Source organism: Acanthisitta chloris, unplaced genomic scaffold (assembly GCF_000695815.1).
Source record: "Acanthisitta chloris isolate BGI_N310 unplaced genomic scaffold, ASM69581v1 scaffold1220, whole genome shotgun sequence".
Lineage (NCBI taxonomy): Eukaryota > Metazoa > Chordata > Aves > Passeriformes > Acanthisittidae > Acanthisitta > Acanthisitta chloris.
In genome coordinates, this window is record NW_008653118.1 from 778 (window position 1) to 25,357 (window position 24,580).

Consider the following 24,580-nt stretch of genomic DNA (forward strand, 5'->3'; position numbering starts at 1 on the left):
GCAGTGAATCTATGGTGCGTTGCTGGTTTCTCCTGAGAAGGACATGAAGGATGAATGGAATAATTTTCCTCTCTGTGCAGGAATGTATTAATACTTGCAACAGTACTTCACTTTCTGAAAGTGTCTCACTTCCAGAAATAGTGTATTTCTGAATGACATACATAGCACACATACATAGCATACATAGTTTCTAGTGCCTCACTGCTGCCTAACTGGCTGGTATGTTCCATACCCTTAGCTAAACTCCTGTAAGCACCTGTAACATCCTTCTTCCACATTTCCTTTGGCAATACTGGAGCAAGGAGTTCTCTATGGATTTGAACCTAACAAGAAGCACTTCAAGCCTAACGATCACTTACTAAGATATTTACTGAATATTTTACTGTGTGTTTTACATCTCAGCCTTTTTAGGAAGGCATTAGTGGAGGGGATTAATCAAACTGAAGTTAGGCTGCTACATTCTAATCTAATTTCTCTAGGTGCTCTTTATAGTAAATGGCATGTGTAAGCTACAATTTATTGTGACGATTTATTATGACTCATGCAGGGAAACATTTATCTTGGTGTTGGCCAAGTTTTGCTGGAAGCGTAGGAGTTTTGAGCAATCGCTGTGTCTACAGGGCCTTATTGCTTCAGCAAGATAGCAAACTGTGCCCTAGACTCCCAGGAAGCTGTACAGCACATCTGCTGGATGCTCATAAAGAAACTGAAGCAGAAAGCACTGATTAAGATAGCTTGTCTTGTAATCCAGACATTTGCAGGACATCAGAAGATAAAAGGGCCGAAATATTATTGGTTTTGAACAATTAACACATCAATCAATCCCTGAATGTATGCTGGTTAGAGCAGGCCTTGGACTTTGTCTTCTCTAACGTTTAGCCGAACAATAAACAATGACATGATTCTTGGATTAACAGCATTGCAACACTGAATAATTTAAGGCCAAAGTTTTCTGAATGACTGCACACACACATTGCTGAAAATGTGGCCCAGAGTGGCCTCCTTTTAAGAGTGTAACTCTTCAGACTTGCATGTGTGCTGGGTGGGAGGGGAGAGACAAAATACATCCTCCTCCTCTCATCTAATTACTTTCTGTTTTTCCTGTTTATCCTTCTCACCTGCAAGCTCCTCTCCTGTAATATGTACACTTTCTGCACCTCTGCAATTCTCACTGCTTACCTAAGTGGTGTACACATAACAGCAAGCTCCTCTCATCCTCCCACAATCAGTGTAGCTGTAATTGCATGTATTAACTAAATGCCTTTGGATAATAAAGATATGAGCACCACTGAAATACGTACTGCTGGTTTTGCCTGGGGTTCCCCTTGCGAGGCAGCCATCCTAGAGATAGACTTACTTGTCTCCATACTGGAAATAGATAGACTTAGTGGTCCTTGGTCTGCTGCACACTTGGTTGTGCCAGTCAGTTTTGTTACAGCTGCCATGTGACATGCATGATGGGTTTAACTGTACTCTGGCAGGAATATTTGAAGTAAGAAATGGTATTGTGGTAGGACTATGCTCTGGCAAATAGTCACAGCTGTTGGTTTCTGGTATGGACAGTATCTGCTTGTATTAGCATAACTACCTGTGGTGCATTTGACTGGCTTGGGCCCTGAGAATATTTCTGGTCTTTTGAGATTTTCTTCTTAAAAAGCATGCTTCTTCCTGCACAGTACCTTATGTTTTCCATTTCTTCCTCTTTTTCTGCCAGTTTCCTCTCAAACTCTGCTTTAAGCTGAGAAAGTTCAAGCTGAAAGCGAAGGGTCTTACTTTCTTCATGCTCCAAAGCTCCCTGAAATAGAAAGCACCAAGAAGTTTCAGGTGGGGAACTGCCTTTTTTTTTTTTGTTAATCACAAACTGCTGCACAAAGGTGACCCCTTCACACTTTTCTTCCTGTTTCCAATAGCACTATTTCCTCCTTCCCTCTCTCTCTAGGCAAGGACATGAGCAGCTTACATGGCAAAATAGTGCATTTATTTGCCTTCTAATGCAACCTGTTGGAAAACTGAGCAGCAAGCTCCTCAGAGGACAAATTGTCACAAAAAAAAACCCCAACACACCGACACCTTAGGCCCTGCCTGCATGGTTTTGACATCAACAGATGTTCCCTGCTCTGCACCCCTGTACAGACACCCTGCAGAAATTCAGAGGCTTGTAAGGAATAGGGATAAACTAAACCAAGGATGTTGTTGGGAAAGTGAAAGGCTCCACGTACCCATCCCCCAGCTCACAAAAATCCCTCCAAATTAGGAAGTGTTGAAAACCTCTCAATTGTACAATCTGATTAGGCACTATGACTTCAAGGAAAGAAATAGAGACATCAGCTCTGTGGGACAAAATGCAAAAATGTTCTGTCCTCTCTTTCCAATTAACATGAAAACAAGTCTGTGAAACAGGGGAGATTTGTTCCTATGTCTTTATTCTTACAGTTCTCACATCTATGGAAGTGAAGAACTAAGCAGACAACAGCCTATACAGAAATAACAAGGCCTCTGACTTTCAGGTCTTGCATAAATCAGGCTCAATGTCATTCTGTCTCCGTGCTGCTCGCATCAAACAGGGAACATAAGCACAGAAGTGAAAATCAGTGCTCTCTGAAGGGTGGAACTTCACAAGCTTAGCTATGCTTCCCTCAAGAGATGATGGAAACAGAATGGAGATTCTGAAGACAAAGCCATATAAAATCCCTGCTAATCTCTGGCCGTCACATAGCAGCTACAGGTCAGTCAAATGCACACTTCATGCCAAGGAGCCTCAACATATTAATGGGAACAGCATGCAGAAGTTCTGAGTCACCAGTGGTGTGATTCAGAGACCCAAATTCACAAGGAAGAGAGAGAGAAAATCTGCATTAAACTCTTTCTTGTACAATTTAAATAAGATACATCACCACTCTACTTTTATAAGTTCCTAATATCACTGAGCTTTAGAAAGCCATTCCACAGAGACCAGGTGAGTTAAGTGTGCCCTTTAGATCCCTCAAGAACTGATGTATTCTTCCTAGCAAGGGAAGTTTATTGTCACAATACCTAATCATTCTCCACACCTGTGGAGTTGTGGAAGAAAGACAAGCCCTTTCCTCTGCTCTGATCATGACAACTGTTTGTTTGACTGTGAAATCCCTGCAATGTATAAAGCATCCTGTAAAAGACCAAAGAAGTTGCATGGCGTTTAAGTTATTAATGGACCCCTGTCCCTGGGCTATGTTTGTTTTAGCAGATATTATTTTGACGCAATTCTAAAAATACGTAGCCTTCACTGAAAGTCCCTGGCTTCTAGCCAGCACCACCTACACCTCTTCTTAGCTTTGCAATGCACCTCACTTTCAAAAAAATCTGACAGCTGAGCCCTTTAAATGACTAAGAAGGATTTCCAGTTGGCTTGTTCCATGTTGTTGTTCTGTTTCTGGAAACTGGGATGAGGCAACTCTCTCGGGTATGTGCATACTTGTCACTGTAGAAAATAATGCAGTGAGGCTGAATGTCTTTACCAAACTCTTATTGGGAATCCAAGATTTTCTAAATGGCCTGTTTTCATTTGCTTTCTGAGACTGCTGCATATTTTAAAGCAGGCTGCAGTACCCAACATGGTAGGTGAGACCTTATAAAACTGAAAATCATTGGGAAGCATTTTTCTTGTTCTCAAAACCAGGAAGTGGTGAATTTGCTGTTTGAAAGTAGACAACAGAAATATCTGATAAATCTTCTCAGGAGTACTCTGTTTTATGAAAGACTGAAATATTCTGCACCAAAGTGAGCAGGGACTGGATTTTGAGGCAGTGGGCAGAAGAAATTCCTGAGTTTGAAAGTGAAAAAAACAAATAAACAAACACCAAACCAAACAACAAACCCCCCAAAGCTGCAAGGCACCTGCTTTGAAAAGACCTCCATTGATGATCATAGAGCTGACATCTCCAAAAGTCACTAGTCAGTCTTGAAAACCCTGATTAACAAGGCTGGAGGAGCTGGGTGCAGAGAGGTTGCACATGCTAAAAATCAAACATTGGCTGTGTTGGTGAGAGGATGAAAAGGAAGGAAAATTATGATAAAAACACCCTTTCCTCTTCCTCTGAGCTTTCTTTCCTTACCTCTGCTTCTTCCAGAGCCAGCTGAACTTCTGACTTCTCTTGTTCAACCTGCTTCTTGATTTTTTCTATTTCATGGAGGCTTTTGCTTCCTTCACTAATCTGATTGGTCAGATCAGAAATCTCCTCTGAAACAAAAGAGGAGGGATGGATGTAACAATCAGAGTGTCCCAAACAACTGCAATTCTGGAGGTGAATAGAGGACCTGTGTCTCAGCTTGCTGCCTCAAGGGCTGTACACTTTCACTTACAGCAACTTTTTTTACCAGAACAACTTGAAGGCACAGATATGCTTTCAAATGCTTTTTGAAGTGGTTATAATGATTTAGTTTTCATCTGTGATCTGCAGGCTAGCAACACCATGCTCTGCTTTGAGAACTGTCTAAGCTTCATCCACTGCACCTCAGTCATCTTGTTCCTCCCTGGAGACTGGCTCCTCTGCCAGTGAGCTTCATTGGCAGGGGAGCAAAGGAAAGCCTGATCTCCTCTGGCTGTACCAATTTCTAAGTTCAAAACCATTACCAGCATTAGTCAGTGTCTCAAATCACATCAGAAAACTCATCTCAGGATGAGATAAACTCCTTTCCTCACAGCTGCTATGGGGCATCTGCATCCCTCCAGCTGTCCACTGGTGTGCCTCTTGCACTGGCTGCAGGACCTGAATGAAGCCTACCTTGGAGGTTCTTGTTTTCCCTTTTCAGTGTCTCCAGGTGGTCAAGCGTCTCCTCATAGGCATTCTTCAGCTTGAAGAGCTCAGTGCTGAGGCCACGGGCCTCCTTCTGGGAAGCCTCCAGCTCAGCCTGTGACTCTTCGTACTTCTGCTTCCAGTCATTGATGATCTTGTCAAACCCACGTTGCCTCTTGTCCAGGGAGGCGGCTGCTGAGTTGGCCTTCTCCAGGTCAATCATCATGTCTTCCAGCTCACTCTGCAGCCTGTGCTTTGTTTTTTCCAGAGAAGAGCACTTGGCATTGGCTGCCTCAATTGCTTCCTCAGCTTCTTGCAGGCGACCGGCAAGCTTCTTCCTACCAGGCAGGAAGACACAGTGAAATGACCAAGTGTCACCACTGCCATGTTATCCAGAAAAACTGACACTAAAGCAATGTCTAAATAAATCAGTTTTGAAAGAGAAAATGGGGAGGGGAGGTGGGAGTGGGTGAGAGGCAAGGGGAAGGGAGGGGAAAATCAAGCCTCTAGAGACAAGGGACTATGATGAGAAAAAAACTGTTTAAATTGTGAATGCTGACGTGGCAGATTATTTTGTGTGTGGATATTTGAAAATGAACTTTTGAACTCAAAGGCACCAGCTTGCTACATGCTAGCTGTAACCAGTATGGGCTGGTTGTAAATTTTTTATAGGACAAAATGACAGTGTCATTTTCCTTCTAATTGGAGGAAATTAAGAGCCTGGTGATGCCTTGGATTTTTGTTCATACACTATTTAGATTGGGAAAAGAGGGTTCTGGAAGTCCTGACAAGAAGGATGGCCCAGAAAGAAGATCATGAGATACTAGATGGAGAAAATATGCTCGAAGTGTAGGAAGATCCTGCAAATCAGAGATGTGCAGAGGCTGGAGATGTTCAGAAACCTTGCCCAGTAATGCCTGAGCCTGGTAACTGGGAGCAGCTGCACAGTGTGAGCCAAGATGACTTTCTGCCTTACTTTTCGAGGGCAACCATCATCTCCCTGCTGGGAAGGGAAGTGAAGAGTGAGGCAACATAGCACTCAGCCAGGGCGAGGCAAGTGAGTGTGAGAGAGAGCACAGTAGAGCTATACAGTTTTGTTAGTTCTCAGATAAACTCCAATAAACAAAACCACTACCCGTGGTCAAGGACTCAACAGAAATATTGACCTGCCCAAACAATAAGAAGGATAGATGAAGGACAGCCACAAATGATAGCAATGAGTCAGAGGGACTTTGCCCTGTTGGAGGAGAGCCTTGCCAGTCAGGGGCAGCATGAAGACCACATAACTCACTTGGCATCTTCCAGCTCCTCTGTTCTCTGAATGGCATCAGTCTCATACTTTGTTCTCCACTGTGCCACTTCTGCATTTCCCTTGGAGAGAGCCCGCTGCAGTTCTGCCTTGGCTTCTTGCTCCTCCTCATACTGCTCCCGCAGGAGATCACAGTCATGCCTGGCAGCTTGCAGAGCATGAGCCAGGGCACTTTTGGACTGCAGGGATAGAAAGGTCACAGCATTGCAGGGTTACCTACATCAAAACCCAAACAAACAGCCCCTAGAAATTTAAATGGAAGCTTAAGCCTTTTTTTCTTTTTGCCTCTGGCTTTGACAGTCCAGGTCATGTGAGATAAGAAGTGTTTGAAGTCATCCCTAACTGGTGACATGCAGAGGAAGCTATCCAGACTGAAGGTGATTTAACACCTTTCGAGAAACACCCAAACTTTTAAGATGCAAGATCTGAGATTTTGGCTATCCTACCAGGTAAATTTTATTTCATAGTTAAAGATGCCAATGATTTTCCCAAACTCTTCTCTTGCCTCAGTCAGGGGCAGGAACTTATATCAGTATAATTAGCAGGAATCATTCTCACTCTTATGTCTCATTTCAGCTTTTATCCAGGCTACAGTTGAACATGAGCATTTTTCTCATTCAATTTTACTGAATGGGACACAGTCAGAGCATTACCTTGGATTCCTCTTCTAGCTGTCTCTTAAGTTCCTCAATCTGTTGTGTAAATGATGTTTTCCCCCGGGACAGCTGACTTATCAGTGATTCCTTTTCTTCAAGTTGTCTAATAAACTCACCTACCACAGGATATAACAAAACAAAACAAAACAAAAAAAAAACCCAAGCAAGATGATGCAACGACAAAGTCCCAGTCACAAAGCAAAGTCCCACCTTTCCTGTTCTGCTGAGGAAAAGAACTTACAGTGATTGTGACTGATCTTTTCTGAAGCTTCTGAGGTTGTAACCATCAGACATTTCACAATAGCTTTTCTTAGGTTTTTTTGTTGAGTTTGTGGGTGTGTTTTTTGTTTGTTGGGGTTTTTTTGTACTGCAAATATCTTGATTTGCTAATTTCACTTTAACTCATGGATGACTAGTGTGATGCTTATTTTAGCATGCAATTGTAGCTGATTTTGTTTACATTTTTTTCACTACTTTACATCACTTTTTTCAGAGGGCTGCAAAGCACCCCGAGAACCTCACAATGACCAGCACACAGAGCAGAGGGATACATAAGGAAAACTTCATTTAGCACAGGAAGACTGTCACTGCAGGGTGAAAACTGCAGCCTTACAGGAGCACATAGAACTAACAAGAAACCACACAGGATAAGGATGCAAAGGTTAAATCTTACCACTCTTACTAGAAAAGTAGCAAGCATTTAGAAGATATGTGGTATTTTTGGTCAGATGTGAGCATCTTCTAGAGGGCAATGCCCAAGGTCAGGTTGTGGAAGATAGTATCATACAGAGTGCAGCAGTATGCCAACTTCTTCTTTTTCTCTCTAGCATTGCAAAATAGATGTACATGTCCTTGTTCCTGAAACTGGGTACCTAGCCAGCACATCCATTTCAGCACATGACATGGTAACACAGTATGCTGGTAAATAGGGCTATGGGTTTGTTTTAAAAGCCAGTCCAAGGCAAGGTTTCCCCACCAAGGTTATAAAAATATTGAGATAGGAATGTCTGCAGATGCAAAACTACTGCCTCATTCAGCAATCCTAGTCCAGCCACCTTCAGCAAATGCCATTGCACAACACATCTCACTGATGCAGTGCTGATGCATCCCTGATAAATTCCTGCAAAACAGTCTATCTGAACTGAACACGCACATACCATTTTCACTCTGGAGTTTTGCCTTCTGAGTAGTGAGGTCATTCATGAGGCGAGTCATTTCATCCAGTTTAGTTTTTGTCTCGTTCAGATGGTCTTCATAAGTGCGACAAAGTTTCTCTGCATTGGCCTAGTGGGAATCAGGAGAAAACACAAAGGCAGCTGTAGCCTCTAGGCAGACAATTGGAAGCTGTAGACTTCTAAGTAAATCTTTCGTGCATGTGTGTGTGTGTGTCTTTCAGAGAAATGGCAGATATCAATGGCACAAATACCACAGCAGTAGACCAGTGAAGAGTAGCCCTGTGTGTACAGTCCCAGGCCAGAGAATCCCCACCAGAACAAGTTCCCCGTTTGTTTTCCCTGAACTGCATTCTGAATGGAAACACCAGTGTGAAGAGACTCTGCTAGAACTTCAAAACCAGTCACATGCCTATGAAGTTCAGGCATAGCTTCCTCATAATTGCTAGATGGGAAAATCACCTCCAATGAAAATTGCTCTACTGATTCTGCTTTAATTGCCATTTATCATAAATTGGGTTTGATGACTGCTTTCTAACTCTGAGAAAGCTGACATTTCCTTTTTTTCACTTGCACTGAAAGAAATCTATTTAGAGTGTTCTGAAAGCTACCAAGACTATCTACTAAGGAAACAAAATTCACAATTCAACCGTAGAAAGTGAAAATGCAGTGTGGTCATGCAAACCTTTGCTTTGCACTCCTTGCTGTCATGGGACAAAACTGTGAACCAAGGCAGGATATGAAAGGACTCTGCTGAGGGTGGGAGACATCCTGCCTTGGATGGCATCATCCCAGGCATCACCAGCCTGGTAGAGCATAATTTAAGTGACATAGTTTTGTGCACTGAGATACATGGATAAACAATATACCTGGGACTGGGGACGCACTATATGTTTTAGACAGGTCATCTTAATTGCTGCCCCACCTCCATCTTCTATCTCCCATCTCCAGGTAAGAGGGGTTATACCACCAGCTGGGGAAGGGAAACACTGTACACATAAGCACCCTCAGATGGCAAGACATCACATGTTAACACACGCCAGCCCTGCCAGGTGTCCTGAGAAGCCTTCAGACCAGCTTTAGCTACACATGACTTTTGGGGGCTTTGGGAAGACTTACTTTTCCTTTAACCATCTGCTCCATGTTGGATGACAGATCATCCACTTCCATCTTGAGCTCACTTTTCTCCTTTTCCAGTTTCTGCTTGACCCGCTGCAGGTTGTCCAGTTGTTCCCCCATCTCAGCCACACTGTCTGCATGCTTCTTCCTCAGGGTGGCAGCTGTGGCTTCATAGTGCAGTGTGGCCTCCTCGAGGTCCCGCCGCAGCTTCAGGAACTCTGCCTCACGTTTCTTGTTCATCTCCAGCTGGGCAGCTGTGGCTCCTCCAGCCTCCTCAAGTCGCTCACTTAATTCCTCCAGCTCTCGGGCCAAATCTGATCTCTGCTTTTCCACCTTGGCTCGAGCAGCTCTTTCTGCTTCCAACTCCTCTTCTAGTTCTTCTATACGAGCCTACCAGAGAGATGAAAACACCTTTGGGTCACCTTCGTGATGATTCCCATACAAAGACCATGAAGCACCTTACAAATTGTTAAACCCTCTGCCAACCCATGTTTTACAACACCAGTAGAAGATCAGCAGTTGAAGGACTTGCTCATCTGGCCAGTAAATCAGATCTTGAGCTAGAGTAATGATGATGTGATCTTTCTCACAGCAGAGTGCTCTACAAGTTCTAGTTCACGACATTTAGGTGCAGTGCGTTGACCTTATACTCATGTATTTGACACTCAGCTAAAGTACATGTGAGGAGTTACTAACATTTAGGTGCAGTGCATTGACCTTATACTCATGTATTTGACATTCAGCTAAAGTACATGTGAGGAGTTACTCCATAAGTAGGAGTATCAGCAACAGATTGTCATTTTAAGAGCTCTGTGACTGAAGTAGCTTCTCTCTAGGAGTGTTAAGACAGGATTTCAAATACAGCAGTATGCAGAACTGCAGGAACAATGAATATTCATTGGGAGCAGGCTTTTTTATTAAAAAGCTATTTTCACTGATCTGCACTTTACATCCAAGTTATACAAGTGTTCTTTCTTAAAAAAAAAAAAAAAAAGGAGAGCTGATAGGTTTTGGTCCCAACATTTTGTTTGGACTGTGCTGACTTTCCTTGGCTTTTTCATTTTTGTTGAAAATTTCCAGAGCATTTGAGCCCTTTCTCTAACTTTCAAATCCATGCATATCACTGCTGAACTCTTTCTCTGCAACTTCCCTCAGCTCCATGATTTGGAAGAATATTATTTACTTAAAACAACATACCAGAGCATTTCTGCCTTGTCTGAAACCACTAGCATTCTGTGGTCATACGTCCTGATACTATGAAGGAACCATTACAGAGTAAGGGAAAGCTGAGGGGAAAGGGATCTGTCTGGAAAGCTAAGGAAATGTACCACTTTGGGTTTCAAAGGGGAGCTGCAGCTAGTTGTGTAAAGTTTCTCTTAGGCCTTTCAGTGAGGAACAATGTGAAACTCTTATGAGATATATGAGAAAAACCAAGCTGACCTGAAGCTCCTTGATCTTCTTCTGCAGCTGCATCACTATAGCTTGTTCATCTTCCATCTTGGAATTCAGCTGGCTCATTTCAAATTCTTTCCTGCCACAGAAAGGAAAATCCTACTGTGACAATTTGCCTTGTAGCTTCAAGTTAGGCTTTTCAAACTTTTAAATACACTGAACAACTCTTTAGAGTTGTTCAATACAACATCTAGCATATCTAAAAATGAAATCAATCCTCATGTATTGCAATTTGCATGAAAACACATCTTCCTCTGAGCTGTGGTTTCCAAGTCAAGCTTCTGCATGCATTTGTGCCATTATATTTCTGGCTCCTTGTGTCATACAAAAGTAACGCTATTTTCAGGCTCAGTGGAAAAATATATTTAACAGGCCAGGCCTTCCAACAATACTGTCACAGATAGTTAGCATGAAGAAGTTTTTTGAGAGTTTTTTCAGCTTTCTCTCTAAGCAATGGAAAACATAAGTTTTTGTGTTGTTTGTATTTGTTTGTTTGGGTTTTTTTAATGTCAATGCTGGAAAGTTTAATGGATTCTAATGTTTCAGGTGGATCATGCACAAATAAGAGTGATTTTCTCTCCTGCCTTGGCTACACAATTTCATCATGGAATTTCTTTTTAGTCACCATCAGAACAGGATGACAGACTTGAAGGCTCTGAAATTACAGTGGTAACTGTGCTGCTTTGCTTTGTACAGAAGAACGAGCCTCTTACTTTTTCAGCTTTTCTTCCATCTGCAGCTTATCATTCTCCAAGTCCATGACACTCTCTTGGGTCAGCTTCAAATCCCCTTCCAGTTTGCGTTTTGCCCTTTCTAGATCCATCCTCACTTTCTTCTCTTGTTCGAGTGATCCCTCAAGCTTTAGAAACAAAGTCACTTATTAAATACACTGAACACAGATGGTTTACAATGTCAGATGTATGCCAAGCCCAGTTTTATGCTGAGCAAGCTGCAATTCTGAAGTACTTAAGCACAAACATCCTATTTTAATTTTTTTGTTGAAGAGAGTTAACTCTACTTTAGCCCAAATCAGCACAGTTTTCTAGAAGCTAGTGGGCATATGGGCTAAAGAAACAGAACATAAGTGTTAGTCCATGCTTTACATTTCTGCAAGCATTACAGTTCTCTTAGTAGCTGTTTGACTTCATGCGAATTACACTTCAATTGCCAATTGTGTGGATTTTCCTTCATTATTGCAATCCTTTCAAAGGCTGAACTACACAGACAAGTTTTTATAGCATTCCTGTAATTACACCTTTTACAGACAGTACAATGACAGCATTTCTAAAAGATCAGGAATACATTTCAAAGCTTTGTAGCCTTTCAGTCTCATGAAAACGCTAAGAGGTAGACAAACAAGCCTGGGAAAACACGAAGGCAGAACTGGCTTACATCATCCACTTGTTGTTCTAGTTTCACTTTAGCTTTGCTCAATGTGTTGACCTTGTCCTCCTCTGCTTGCAGGTCATCTAGAGCTTGCTGATGAGCCTCCTGCAAGGACTTTTTCTCCTTAGTAAGTTTGCTAATATTCTCATCCAGTGTTGCCATTTCTTCCGTCAGATTCTTGACCTGTGTGGGAAAGGAAGATGTATTTGTAAGATTTTGAAGGAAGGGATTATCATAACATGGCTCAAATGACTGTCACTTCTGAACTTATAAGCAAGAAAACAAGGGAAAGAAAGGGATGTCTCCCCTCCTAGCACCTTACGGCTTTTTGAGTGAAATTGCCATCTAGGGAGCCAACGTGTGCCAGTTCTTGTTGTGGGTACAGTACCTTCTTTCAAATATACTAAATTCTTTTCAGAGTCACTCTCATTATGATGGACTCCAGCTTCTGATTCTCTCTGGCAGAAGTGGGAGTTAAACTTTACCTTTATAGGCTCTGAGAAGGAGAGCTGGAAGACCTCATGGTTATGGCAGAAAACTGATTGCTTAAAAATGCACGAACTAGACAACTCTCTAGCTGAATGGCAGCAAAACTCACTTCAGAAAATGGGAAACTCTCTCATAAGGTCAAATAACTTTATCTACTGATCCTTCAGTGCTTCCTGTGTAACAGTGTAAAACCATTAGGCGGCCAGTAGCAATTGTCATAAAGGTAAATCCATGCCCAACCTCTTCTGGTGAAGTTCTAAACTTACCTTGTTTTCAGTAGCATGCTTCTCTTTCTCTACTTTTGCAAGTGTTATTTCAAGATCATCAATATCCTTCTTGAGCTCAGAGCACTCATCTTCCAATTTTCTCTTCTTAGAAGTCAGCTCAGAATTCATCTCTTCCTCATCCTCAACCCGCTCTGTCAGTTCTTTGACTTTGGCCTCCAGCTGAATCTTGGATTTAATCAACAAGTCGCATCGTTCCTCAGCATCGGACAGAGTGTCTTGCTCCTGGTGTGGCACGAGGAACAAGAGAGCAATGACTGCCTGGCCTTTTTTATCTCTCACTTGTCCCCTATCCTGTAAGTGGTCAGAGAGCCTGATCCAACACTATAGACCAGCATAAGGAAAATTTCCTACTCCTCATTTCAGAAGACAAGTGATTAATGAAGCAGGATGAAAGAGCGGTGACTTCAACTAGTCACATATGAGGGTACTTTCATATCTTACTGCCATGAACATTGCCTTGGTCAGAACCTGTTAAGATTTGCATTGCTAGTCTACCTGGTTATATGCTAAAGCATGAGAATTTTGGTCCACTCTAATTTTTTGTAAGACTCTGACAAGACCAACAGCTTATTGTGATTGAATTGCACTAACATTCTGGTCTGTAAACATTTGAGTTTCAAAGAACATCTAATAAGTATATGAATCTATGTGTTTACTCACAGCTTGGAGCTGGAGAAGCAAATCATTTTTTTCCTGAACTAAAGAGACTTGCTTTTCTTCAAGTTCCTTTCTTCTGGCTTCAGATTTTTCCAGGGACTCCTTCAGTTTCAAGAACTCTTCCTTCATATTGGCCATCTCCTTTTCAGTTTCTGCAGACTTCAGCAGAGGTTTGATCTTAAAGAAGAGCTTCATCCAAGGCCAGTTCTTCACAGCCATAAAAGCACGGATGTTCCACTGAATTACAAGAAGGGAGTCCCTGGTTTAAGAGAAAACAAAAAAAATTACCTAAAGCTTAGCCTGAATTGTAAAAGTGAGATGTTTTTCATGCTCATTGAGTTTTATGGATTTGTTCTGAGTAATATTAGGAGCTTTTACTAGGTTCCAAGGGATACAAGAAACTTCCTCCAGATCTCTTGATTTTCAGGGACACTAAAAATTTCCAAATCTCATTTTCATCAGAGCTGCTGGCACCAGAAGCTATTATTTTTATCATACATCCATTTTAGGCCTTTAATTTAGGGTTATCTATAGCCTTAGGGACTTTAATTAATAGCACTATTGCATTCATAATTAAATGGTAATTACTATTATCTAAGATTTAAGGGGGTGCTTTCATACCTGCGCTCCATTATCTTCTGAAACTCAATCCGCATCAGTCTGCCACGTGCTTTTGCCTGGATCATAGTTAAGATTTTTGCAAGTCTCTCATCCCTCATTTCTTCTAGATGACCCAAGAGCCCAGCCTTGAAGAACACCTGGTACATGCACAAATGTAATTTCACCATAACAAATTATTTGATTCCAGTTACACAAACCTTACTGAAATCATTCAGAATGGTATTTTTATTGACACATTATAAAGTAAACCACTACAGAGGCCAAATACTACTTGCATCAGGGACTGCACTGTGCTATTCCAAAGTTGTTTTAACCCCAGGTCTTGTCTCCTGAGTGTTGAATAAGGCAAATTATTTTATTGCCACATTTGTATTGCCACAGTACTTTTCAACTGTGGCAGGGTTCAAAGGAGGTCAGCTGAACCACAACACCCAACTTCCAGAAATCCCTGCTAATGGGATCATGTCAGAATTGCAGATGGCCTCATTTCAAAAGCTGCAGCAGATCCTGTGTCCATCTACATCTGAATGTACTTACATGATATTAAATAAGCTATTATTTTACTGGAGGGCATGGAGCATCAGCTGCTGATGTGTCTGCTTGTGGTGTTGCTGATATAAAAGCTTTGTGGGAGCTTGAGCCAGAGAAATAAATTTCCTCTAGCATAGCTTAAAACCCACTGTCATTTTGCTGCTATTTTGCTGGTTGCTTGTGTTATTGTCTCCAGTAACTGCCACCACCAAAAATTGCATAGTGTTCTGTTCTGAATATTAGATATTAGATCTGCCACTTTACATAAGCAGTGATGGTCTTTTCTGGTTACCTTGGTATGTCCAAAACGATATTGGTTATGGTCAACATCTAAAGATGACATCAGTTTTTCAGCAGCTTTTCTGCTATCCATAAATGTATCCTCTGGGATCGCGCCTGGATTCAGAATGCGGTACCTGTTAATAACAGATAAGCATGAATAAAATTGGCCTAGATTCTGCTTTGGTTTTTTCCCCTCTTCCCCCAAAACTTAAAAAAAACCCAAACAAAACAGCCAGGATAATTCCCTACTTTATATCTACACAGTCACGAGGAAGAGCAGAATTCTGCCTTCCATGTTCAGGCAAACTGAATGGAAAATAAAGTTGAACGGAATAAAATACCTGAAATAAAAATGAGAGGACATGCTTTGCTTATTTCCACTGATGGGTTAGGACAGGAGACAACACAGCTCTGCATTACCTTTGTTTGAAGTCAGCATAAAGCACCCTGTTTGGGAAACCCTTACGGCAAATACGAATGCCTTCCAGGACACCATTACAGCGGAGCTGATGCAAGACCAGGAAAGCATCCATTTCACCTGGTGGGGGAAAACAAAGCTAAATTAAATGGCATTTCTCCATAGGGCTTCATCTTCATTTCCCTGAGGGATTTGGAAAATATGAGATGTCATCTCCTGAAAGCGCAACACCACTGAATAAGGTAAACAACACAGACAGTATTTAAGTACAGTCTGGTGACTTGGAAGTAATTAATAGAATGACAGAGCTAAATATAGTAAAATTTTAAGACTGTTGCATTTTTCATACCTGGTATTTTTGCTTCATTAGGGATAATGCATCGTACAAAGTGAGGGGATGTAGATTTTAAGTTAGTCATCAGCTTATTTAAATTTTCCTAAAACAGACACATTAAAAACACATTTAGCTTTAGCAGTTCAGTGGAATCTCAGTCATTTATTTCTAGTCATTCACCTTTCCCACCTGTTCTTCATAAAAGCTAGAATTTTCTCTCCTGGCCTAACATTTTCCCTTCATTGATCTTAATCAGACATTGGCCAGGCAGACAGCAAACTAGCTCAGAAGATGCCAACCATTCAGTTCCTACTAGTGATCACCAAGCTCTGTGGAAAATGTTTTGTCTAGTAAGCAGAAAATGGAGACTGTTGGAGGTGGAAGATAAGGCCATTAGCACAACTGTTCAAACTGCAAAATTCTCATATGCCCTCATAGGCCCCATTTTCCCCAAGGCATGATCCTAGGGACAGCTTCCACCAGGAGCACATGCCAGTCCCAGTAAAAGGGAACAGCTGAGGAAAAAAGAGGCTAAATGCCACTCCGTTCAACAGCTTTTGTTTTCCATGACTGCTTTAACCCAATGATCCAATTACAAGCAGTAATCAGATAGGGACTAGAAAATTACTTCTAATCAGTTCCTGTTCCAAAGACATGCATGAAGTTATAAACCACAAAATTACTGATACTGGTTGTTGGCAACATTTTGTGGTATTTTCTCCAATAAAATAAAAAAATACTTAATCTCCTGATTGCTCTAAGATGATAAAATGGAACAGCCCCTGACTCATGCAGTTTTAACAGCAGTGTATTCACTTAGCCAGAGTCAATAACCAAGGCCCTGAATCAACTCCTAATATTGGACTTCAATTTTCTCTTGTTTATTACAATGCTTTACATTCTTCTTCAATGCACTGTCTTAACTCAAACTGTCAGATGAGGAGAGGTGAACAAACCTTGTGCAACGAAGACACTGTTTGGAAAGAAGCACCTTTCTTGCGCTTCTTTTCTCCACCCTGGTCACCTAAGGGGAAAAAAGAAACATAAACCAATCTGCATCTCAGTAAGGGGTACAGGCAGTGGGTGGGAAACAGACCATTTTAATAGTGCTACTCCCTTTGACTGAAAGGCATAGCTAATGACTCGATAGCTCTGATTCTTCAAATATTATACAGCACATTCTGAATGTCATGTGTGATACATCACAAATTTGCAGCTCTCTGTCCATACTTAGGATTTTTGTTAAAGACCACTGCAAGCTTTCTGGATTGCATTTGCATTTCAGATTTGTACAGCATTGCTTGTTATGTAGAAAGTCCATAAATATGAATCAGGCAGAAAAATAACTTTTAACAAAAGAGTAATTTGTAGTTTGTTAAAAGCCCTATAGGGTGAGATGATGTAGAAAAAAAGAAAACTTTAAAAAAATAATGCTTACAGAAAATTTATACTGTACATTGTACTGTATAGACACTGATTCTCTCTTGTTTGCTATGCAGAAACTGAGCTTCCGCAAGTAACATTTGTGTAGAATAGAGGGAAATTAATGTTCTTAATTTTAGATATAGTAGCTTTGCATCCCTGAATTTTGCTTAAAGCTTCAGAGTCAAAATCACTCAGATCCTCCCAAGGAATGTTAGCTTCTGACAAGACCTTTGTGAAGTTTCACAAGTTCCAAACATGACCCAAAAATGTACAGCAGTTGGCTGCAGCTTTCTAAACACTGGACCATTAGATCATTCCCAGGAGGTCTGCCTGTCACCTGTCAGCAATAGTCAACATAAAAGCAGATGTGAAGAGTGCAATGTGCTTGATGCAATTATCCACAGGCTTTCCCCTTTTGAAAGTGACACTGCCAAGACTGGAAAAGACTAATATGGACAGGCTGTTCCTTTCTTCTGACACCAAAGAAAAGCAAGGTAGTACTCTCACAGACAGGAATACCCACAGGCAAATAGGCAGTTAGTAACTTGCAAGAATTTGCTAGTGGCAGGATTTTTGTTATTTACATTCATCTCCATCTCATTCCCATTACGAAGTTGTCAGCCTGGTTGTGTCCTCGGAAAGTGTCTTATGATTCATGACAACCACATCTCTTGAAATGAGGTTACTAATAAACAGGCTGTAAGTGATTGCAACTTCAGGACATAGAGCTACATCTTTGTAATGAATGCCAATTATTTATTTAAGATCAATTTTCTGGATGTTTGCTGCTTTTCTTCTCACAAATAAAAGGGTTCCATTTAAAGGAGAGAGATTAAATACATCCTCAGACGTACATTAGTCTTGTCAAACAAAAAGACAACAGCAAGCCAAAATGAAGATGTATTGGCAAAATCTTCTTTGGCCAATGTGAAATGCTGCTCCAGTACCTTCAGTGTCTACTTGCTACTAATCCAACAAAATATTTCAAAACTCTCTTAAACTTGGTATTTCTTGTTTATGTCAGGGTGGCTAGCAAGGAGGGCTACACTGTGGGAAACGAGCTGTTCTTGTTCACAGGCATTTATGTGCACAATATTTTTGTGCAATACTTGCCTGCATATCTGAATACTTACATGCTCCAACTCTCACTGGAGTGTTCACAACACAGATTTCCTTGCCAAAATTGCTCAGAGATATTACATTCAAACTAGCTGAGTTAATGATCTCCTTGCTATAACTGAAAATTCCTACAGATGTTGTGTGCATCTAAATAATTAGTCACTGCCTCATTTAGCATTGAGGCAATTGCAAGTGAGAGAATTGTTTTGTTTCTGAAAGTTATTTCCAAGCACATATCCCAAAAACCAAAGAAAACCCATGTGAGCTGATTTCTTACCGCTGTCAGAGCCAACGTAGCTTTCAAACAAGCTTGCAAGAAGTTTGTTGGATGCTTTTTGGAAAATACCTACTACAGTTTCATTAAGTGGATCTTTGTTCTTCTCGAGCCACCCACTGATGTTGTAGGGAACCTACAGGAAGACATTGAAAACAAACTGGAGGTTGAAAATCTCCCACTTCAGAGCAGCCAGGAGTTCTTTATGGTTTGGCTTAAAGTCAATGTCTGTTTGTGAAGTCCTATGCTCAGAGCAGTGTCAGCTGCCCAGTTTTTCATCACTTCCTCTGCAGTTCTCTGCTTCCTAATTCACAGGTCTCTCTTCCAAATAATTGCCATCTGAATCCCGCACACCCTTTCCAAACTATCTGGTCCCTACATCCTCTCATGGACTCTATGTGGTCGGCTGCAGAGATACCACATGTCATCAGTGTCCCTGGAACCCTACAAATAAGTGCTGAAGTATAAACCACACAAGTAATAATTAAACTTCAAAACAGCATGCTACACTGGCATAATTAGGGTTTTCTGTTGAAAATGTAATCATTAAAAACCTAACTCCGGGACTTTGCCGCAGCTCTGTTTAGCGGGAAAGTATGTTCCATTATGAGTACCACAAGGGAATGAAAATTCTAATTTTCTTTGCTGAATACATTAACAACTACAGATAAAGATCAAGATGGGCATTATTTCTTTTAACAAATACAAAATTAGCTTAATACTCAATTATAATTTCAAATTAACAGCATCAGGTAAACTCCAGCTCTTTTGTGCTGAGGCTTCATATCAACTGTGGTTTGATAAAAATTTTCCAGTGTCCCTCTCAAATTCTTTCTGCCCATCTGGTCTGAAAATAGAGCTTTGAAACTGGGCAAGTTTGGGTCGGGTATCACAGTGCTAGATTATATTCCCATTTAGTCCATCATCGGTGGACATTTTAAATAAACCTCCACAGCAGAGTTAATCACACTTCTTTTTGCTGCTTTGGCATGCTGATCCTAACATGAGTAAAAAGTGATGCCAAATTTGTTTTTTCGTTTCTTTAACCTTCACTGAATTTAGGCAGAAATTACTCAGTTCATTCATTCAGGAGACCATGGTGGAAAATTAAATGTTGTTGCTGCTGTTTAATCACTAGTCTTAATCTGACTGCAGGAAAAGTGATAAAGATGAGGCAAGGCATAAATTCAGCAAAAACACTATTAGCCTTCCTCAGCTTGTTTCATTTACTTTGTGCATCCAAGGACCAGATGTCCTGGAGTCTGATGGCATCTTACTGTGCTGCAAGAGAGAATAGATATCTGCTTTTACTTCTCACTGTTCCTTTCTTCCCCTCTTCATCCTTCCCACTCTCCCTGTGTGCTATGGCCAAACCCCACTGGAAGAGCTCTAACACAAAGTCTACCTGCCAGCAGAGGAACTTACTGCACCAGCATAATGAAGGAGTTCAAAGTGAGCTTCGTATTTCCTTTTCTTATCAGGCCTGGGCTTCTGTAAGTTAGGTGATTTGCCAAGATGGTTGTCATACAGTTTGGATTTGAAAGTCATTTCTGTAGCTTTTGGGAACATGCATTCCTCTTCAAGAATTGACAGGATTCCCATTGGCTGTGGATTCAAGAACATCTTTGTCAGAAAATGTTGAGGCTGCCTTCTTTCAGTAACTCTGCAGCCTGTAAGTTTTATCTGATGGAATTCTAAGCCTGCAAGATTTCTTCTCATCCTGAGGAGGAACTCTTTGACTATTCTGTTAAAATAGTAACCACACCTTTGACTATTCAGTATGTCACTTCTGCCTTAGGAAGCCTTATGATGACTTCCAGAAAGGTTTCAGGGCAATTGGACTAACTAGCATTTTATTATTCATGTCTCAGGAAAAGATGAACTAACTTCCTAGCACTGGACATATTGTTTGTGATGAACTAGAATCATGCACAGATACCCTGCCCCTGGAGAAGAAAGTCATCAAGTAGAAGAGCACTTAATAATCAGCCGTTCTACTTCAGCTGCTCCAAATGCCCTGCTAACATAAGATGAAAAATTTCATGTTTCCTCACAGATCAGCCGGGTTAGATGCCGTGCCATAAATCATGACAGAAAGAGAGATACAAAGAGAGATGCAGCTAGGGACAGCTGTCCCCACTGGGACCACATTATACTCACAAAGAAGGGAAAACAAAAAGCATATCCCGTGCTGGGGAAGCAATGAAAGGTTTATACCTCTTTCTAGGTCAGAAAGAGCACGAAGGACTTCGCATATCAACATGTAAAGTGAGAAACAGGAGTCTCACAGGGAGAGGCAGGACATGAGTCTGAAACATAGCATTTTCCCTGAAAAGCTGGTTAGTTTAATGTTAAGTATATGTGGACCAAACTAAATGGAAGAACAGCAGGGACAGAGAAATATAAAAGTGCAAACCAGGGAAGATTATATAGCTGTACAAATTACCAGTTCCAGTTTGTGATTACTGTTGGCTCTGTAGGGCAGATTTAGAGAGGTAAAGCTGAGTAGCCACAAATACTGATTCTCCTTTGATTCTGTACTGCATGTAGAAAGGCAAGAAACTTTTCCTGCTGCTTATCCTACTCTGTTTGCTGGGCTGTGAGGACACATGCAAGGGAATATCATGAATAAAACCAATTCAGTAAGTACTCCTTAGCACTGTACATACCTTCTCAATTAGATCAATGCAGGCCTGCAGGTCCATGCCAAAATCAATGAATACCCAGTCAATGCCTTCCTTCTTGTACTCTTCTTGCTCCAGGACAAACATGTGATGATTGAAAAACTGTTGCAGTTTCTCATTAGTGTAATTAATGCATAGTTGCTCAAAGCTGTTAAACTGCATAAAGAGATAAAAAAGAAGCATTTGCATTGTGGTTAACTATGGTAAGGGCTTGGAGGAACAGTAAAAAGGAAATGGTTTATATCTAAAACTTTTTTAAAACAGTGACTGGTTGAGAAACTACTCAGTGTAAGCTTGAAGGCAAAGGAGGGGGGAGTTCAGTAGCAGCTGCTGGCTGCCTCATGTGCTGTCCTCTGGAGTGTGAGGATGCCCACATTTGCTCAGGTCTCTCAGGATGCACATGTTTTTGCTTCAGCAGTGTGCTACAACAGTCCTGCAAAGCAGAGCCAACATGCTTTTTGCTCTCTGTGCACAGAGAGCAACGCATAGCAGCAATGACATTAAGCACTTATCTTCAGGACTGGATTCTGAGAAACAGAAGTCGTGACATGCTTTTCTCACATACCTTTCTTTGCAACAATGATAGAACCACATAACAGCCCAGGTTAGAAGGAAGTCCTACCAACTGGCTATGGAAGGCTATGGCATATTGAAAACCTCCAGTGATGGGGACTCTACCAAGCCCTGGGGAAGTGATTCCAATGAATAATTGTTCTCACTGTAAAAAATGCCTTTCTTATATTGAGATGAACATATATCTCTTGTATTGAGATACAAAGAGGAAGGAATATCATATCCTGTAAAAGATGCTTTCTCTCAAAGAGAAAGAATAGGAACAATACATTCTCCCAAAATACAGCCCAAATCATGTGAGATGTTGTCCCCAGGAGCTACTGGCATGTCCAGCTGTGCTAAATGCCATATGCTTTTTACATCTATTCATGGAAAATAACCATGTAAAATCATATACACTATTTTCTTGATGACTTTCTCAGCACTTAGCCTCCTGTTCTTTTAGGAAAAGAAACACCACCCAAGAGATATTGCTAGGCATCTTTTAGGTCCTTTCACCAGGTCCTCACACATTAATACTCACATCAAAGATTTCAAACCCAGCAATATCCAGGACTCCAATGAAGAACTGTCTTGGCAGCTTAGTGTCCAAGGTCTTGTTGATACGGATCACCAGCCATTTAAACATTCGATCGTACACTGCCTTGGATAAGGCCCCGACACCATACAAAACCTAAAATACAAGTTTCAAGATACCACTGTGTGAAACAAAATTCACTGTGGAACACGAGGCTTTCAGCACAGTAACCTATTTCAATGCCTGCTTACAGTTTAAATGAAATTTCACGAAGGTTCTTATAATCGTCATACTTAATACAACACACAGCTTCTGTTATCTCTGCTGAATTTTCTTCAAATAATTACTATGTATATGTATGTATATTAAGATGTACACAAAGTGCTAGTGAAGTATCTCTTGGGAAACAGCTGGACAACAAGTTGCAAATGTTTTAAACCCTTATATATCTGTGGAAGTTAGATATCAGAAAGCTCACAGGCCAGATGCCAGCCATGATGACCAGAGCTACTATCAGAATGGCTACTGCCATTTGCTTCTAAGTTTTGAAGGAGGGGGAAGGTCTGTGCTCAAGTTGTTCACTGCCATTTGCTTCTAAGTTTTGAAGGATGCTACAGCATGAGCAGGCAATAGAAAAAGTATGCCTGAAGTCCCTTCTTTAGCCTATGCATAGCTACAGCATTAGGAGAGACCTCTCTGCAGCATTTTTCTAGCTTCTGAGTCTGTACCACATCCTGTCTTCAAATGACAATTTTCATTGTAACCAAAATGCTGCAGCACCTTCTACAATATTACTTCAGCTGCAGTGCAGCTAACACAAGGACTGGTTTTTCCCCTAAGTTAAGAGATACCCTTAAGTGAATATTGCCGTTGGCTGATTGAGGTCACACAAACCTTAAAATTATGTAACTAATGAATGAGTGATGAGTGAATGACTCAACTCTTCTAGGTAACTATTCTCATCCAAAATTAGATATCAATCTCCATGTGCTTTTACTACAACTGGTTTTACTGCACACTGTGGTGTTGCTTTCCTTGAGTGGATGCTACTAACACATCAGCAAAACAATCCTATCAAAGACAGTTCCTTTGTCGGTTTCTTTATCAGTTTTCTCCACTTTCACTGTCCGTTCCCACAAGTTTGGGGATATAAATGAGGAAGGGAACTAGAGGTTCATGTTAACATTTCTAGCAGCTGTCTGTCTCTCTGAAATGATACAGATGAATCCTCAAGGCTTGCAGGACAGGTATCCAAATATCCTGAAAGCTTCTCCTTACCTGTTCAACACTTTGACCTTTGGTCACATACTCATTGCCAACTTTCACTCTAGGGTGCAACAAACCCTTAATCAGATCAGAGGAGTTGATTCCCATCAGGTAGGCAGCTTTGTCAGCACCTATTCAAGAGAAATAAGGTTTTGACTGGCTTTGAACTTCTATGTGGAAACATGCCTAGCCAAGAAAATGGATGTATTAAATACCTCCATTTCCAAAGAGAAGCTGGATAAAGGCCTTGGTCTTTTAATGATTTGTGTGGGGTGTGGCTGTACTCTCCCTTATGGTAGAGAAGGTCATCTAACTACTTTATAAACCAATTGCTGCAAGAATCACATTTAAGAAACTCAGTTTTAGGGAAAAGAACACATCTCCACCCTTGTTATAGATAGTTTCATGTGCAAGAGAAAGAAACAAGACCTGAAGACATGAAAGAAAAAACTAAGTCAGCAACATTTTACGACTATTTTGTTCAAATGGTCTCAAAAATGGAATTTGATCCTGCTAGTCTGACCGTGTGTGTTCACCTTCTGCTGAGTAAGGTTACCTACCACTGAACAAGCTTGCTACAAATAAAGCACAGCACTCTTGGCTGAGCAGGAGGTACAATTGCAAGAACAAAGCAAACAGACTGCTGCTTCCTCAACACAGTGTCTCACACATTCCAGACTTCTGAAAATGGGGAGTAATTTTAGGTGTTATTCTTACTTTCAGTGCCATCAGCCTCTGCCTGCTCTTCTCTGGGTCTTTGTTTGAATTTCATATTCCCAAAGTGCATGATGGCACCTGTGAGCTTGTAGGCACCAGCCTTCTCATCGGGCACAAATCCCAAGATGTCCATGGCTTGCTGTGAAAGGAAAGCACTGATATGTTGTCGCTTCCCTACTCAAAAGCAATGCTGTTTTGAAGCCCTGCAATATACCTTTGCATGGCAGATATTACTATCCTGCACAAAGCAACCACTGAAACACCCTTAAGACCCAGCAGTGCCTGGGGAGCAGGAGGAGAAGTCCCTTTATCTATCATTTTATACATCAAAACCATAAGAAATGGACATTACATGGAGTAAGGCCAGATTCAAAAGCATAAGAGCATATCAGCCCTTATGCTTCATAGTCTGAATGCAATAAAGACCCATTTCTGTTTCCAGTTTAGTCCAATAGTTTCAGTGTCAGAAGTTAGGCTCCTCCCAGCAATTTTCCTCCCCACATGCACCTGATCTATGAAA

The 24,580-nt window shown here is 41.1% G+C and overlaps 1 protein-coding gene across 1 annotated transcript in view; it reads right to left on the minus strand.

Annotated features, from left to right (window-relative positions):
- LOC103806677 (myosin-6-like) overlaps positions 1 to 24,580 on the minus strand; it is a gene marked incomplete at both ends in the record, with an annotated part of 31,043 nt that overhangs the window by 772 nt on the left and 5,691 nt on the right. Inside the window, 24 exons of the mRNA XM_009079390.1 lie at positions 1 to 32; positions 1,680 to 1,795; positions 4,092 to 4,216; positions 4,761 to 5,110; positions 6,064 to 6,260; positions 6,735 to 6,853; positions 7,895 to 8,021; positions 9,029 to 9,418; positions 10,469 to 10,559; positions 11,194 to 11,339; positions 11,873 to 12,049; positions 12,622 to 12,864; positions 13,303 to 13,558; positions 13,921 to 14,057; positions 14,744 to 14,867; positions 15,154 to 15,271; positions 15,501 to 15,588; positions 16,442 to 16,509; positions 18,307 to 18,439; positions 19,729 to 19,908; positions 20,973 to 21,143; positions 22,084 to 22,233; positions 23,356 to 23,474; positions 24,061 to 24,199. The exon at positions 1 to 32 is cut by the window's left edge and continues 155 nt beyond it. Of these exons, the coding sequence (XP_009077638.1) occupies positions 1 to 32; positions 1,680 to 1,795; positions 4,092 to 4,216; positions 4,761 to 5,110; positions 6,064 to 6,260; positions 6,735 to 6,853; positions 7,895 to 8,021; positions 9,029 to 9,418; positions 10,469 to 10,559; positions 11,194 to 11,339; positions 11,873 to 12,049; positions 12,622 to 12,864; positions 13,303 to 13,558; positions 13,921 to 14,057; positions 14,744 to 14,867; positions 15,154 to 15,271; positions 15,501 to 15,588; positions 16,442 to 16,509; positions 18,307 to 18,439; positions 19,729 to 19,908; positions 20,973 to 21,143; positions 22,084 to 22,233; positions 23,356 to 23,474; positions 24,061 to 24,199 (3,796 nt within the window). The remainder of the gene's footprint in view (positions 33 to 1,679; positions 1,796 to 4,091; positions 4,217 to 4,760; positions 5,111 to 6,063; positions 6,261 to 6,734; positions 6,854 to 7,894; positions 8,022 to 9,028; positions 9,419 to 10,468; positions 10,560 to 11,193; positions 11,340 to 11,872; positions 12,050 to 12,621; positions 12,865 to 13,302; positions 13,559 to 13,920; positions 14,058 to 14,743; positions 14,868 to 15,153; positions 15,272 to 15,500; positions 15,589 to 16,441; positions 16,510 to 18,306; positions 18,440 to 19,728; positions 19,909 to 20,972; positions 21,144 to 22,083; positions 22,234 to 23,355; positions 23,475 to 24,060; positions 24,200 to 24,580) is intronic.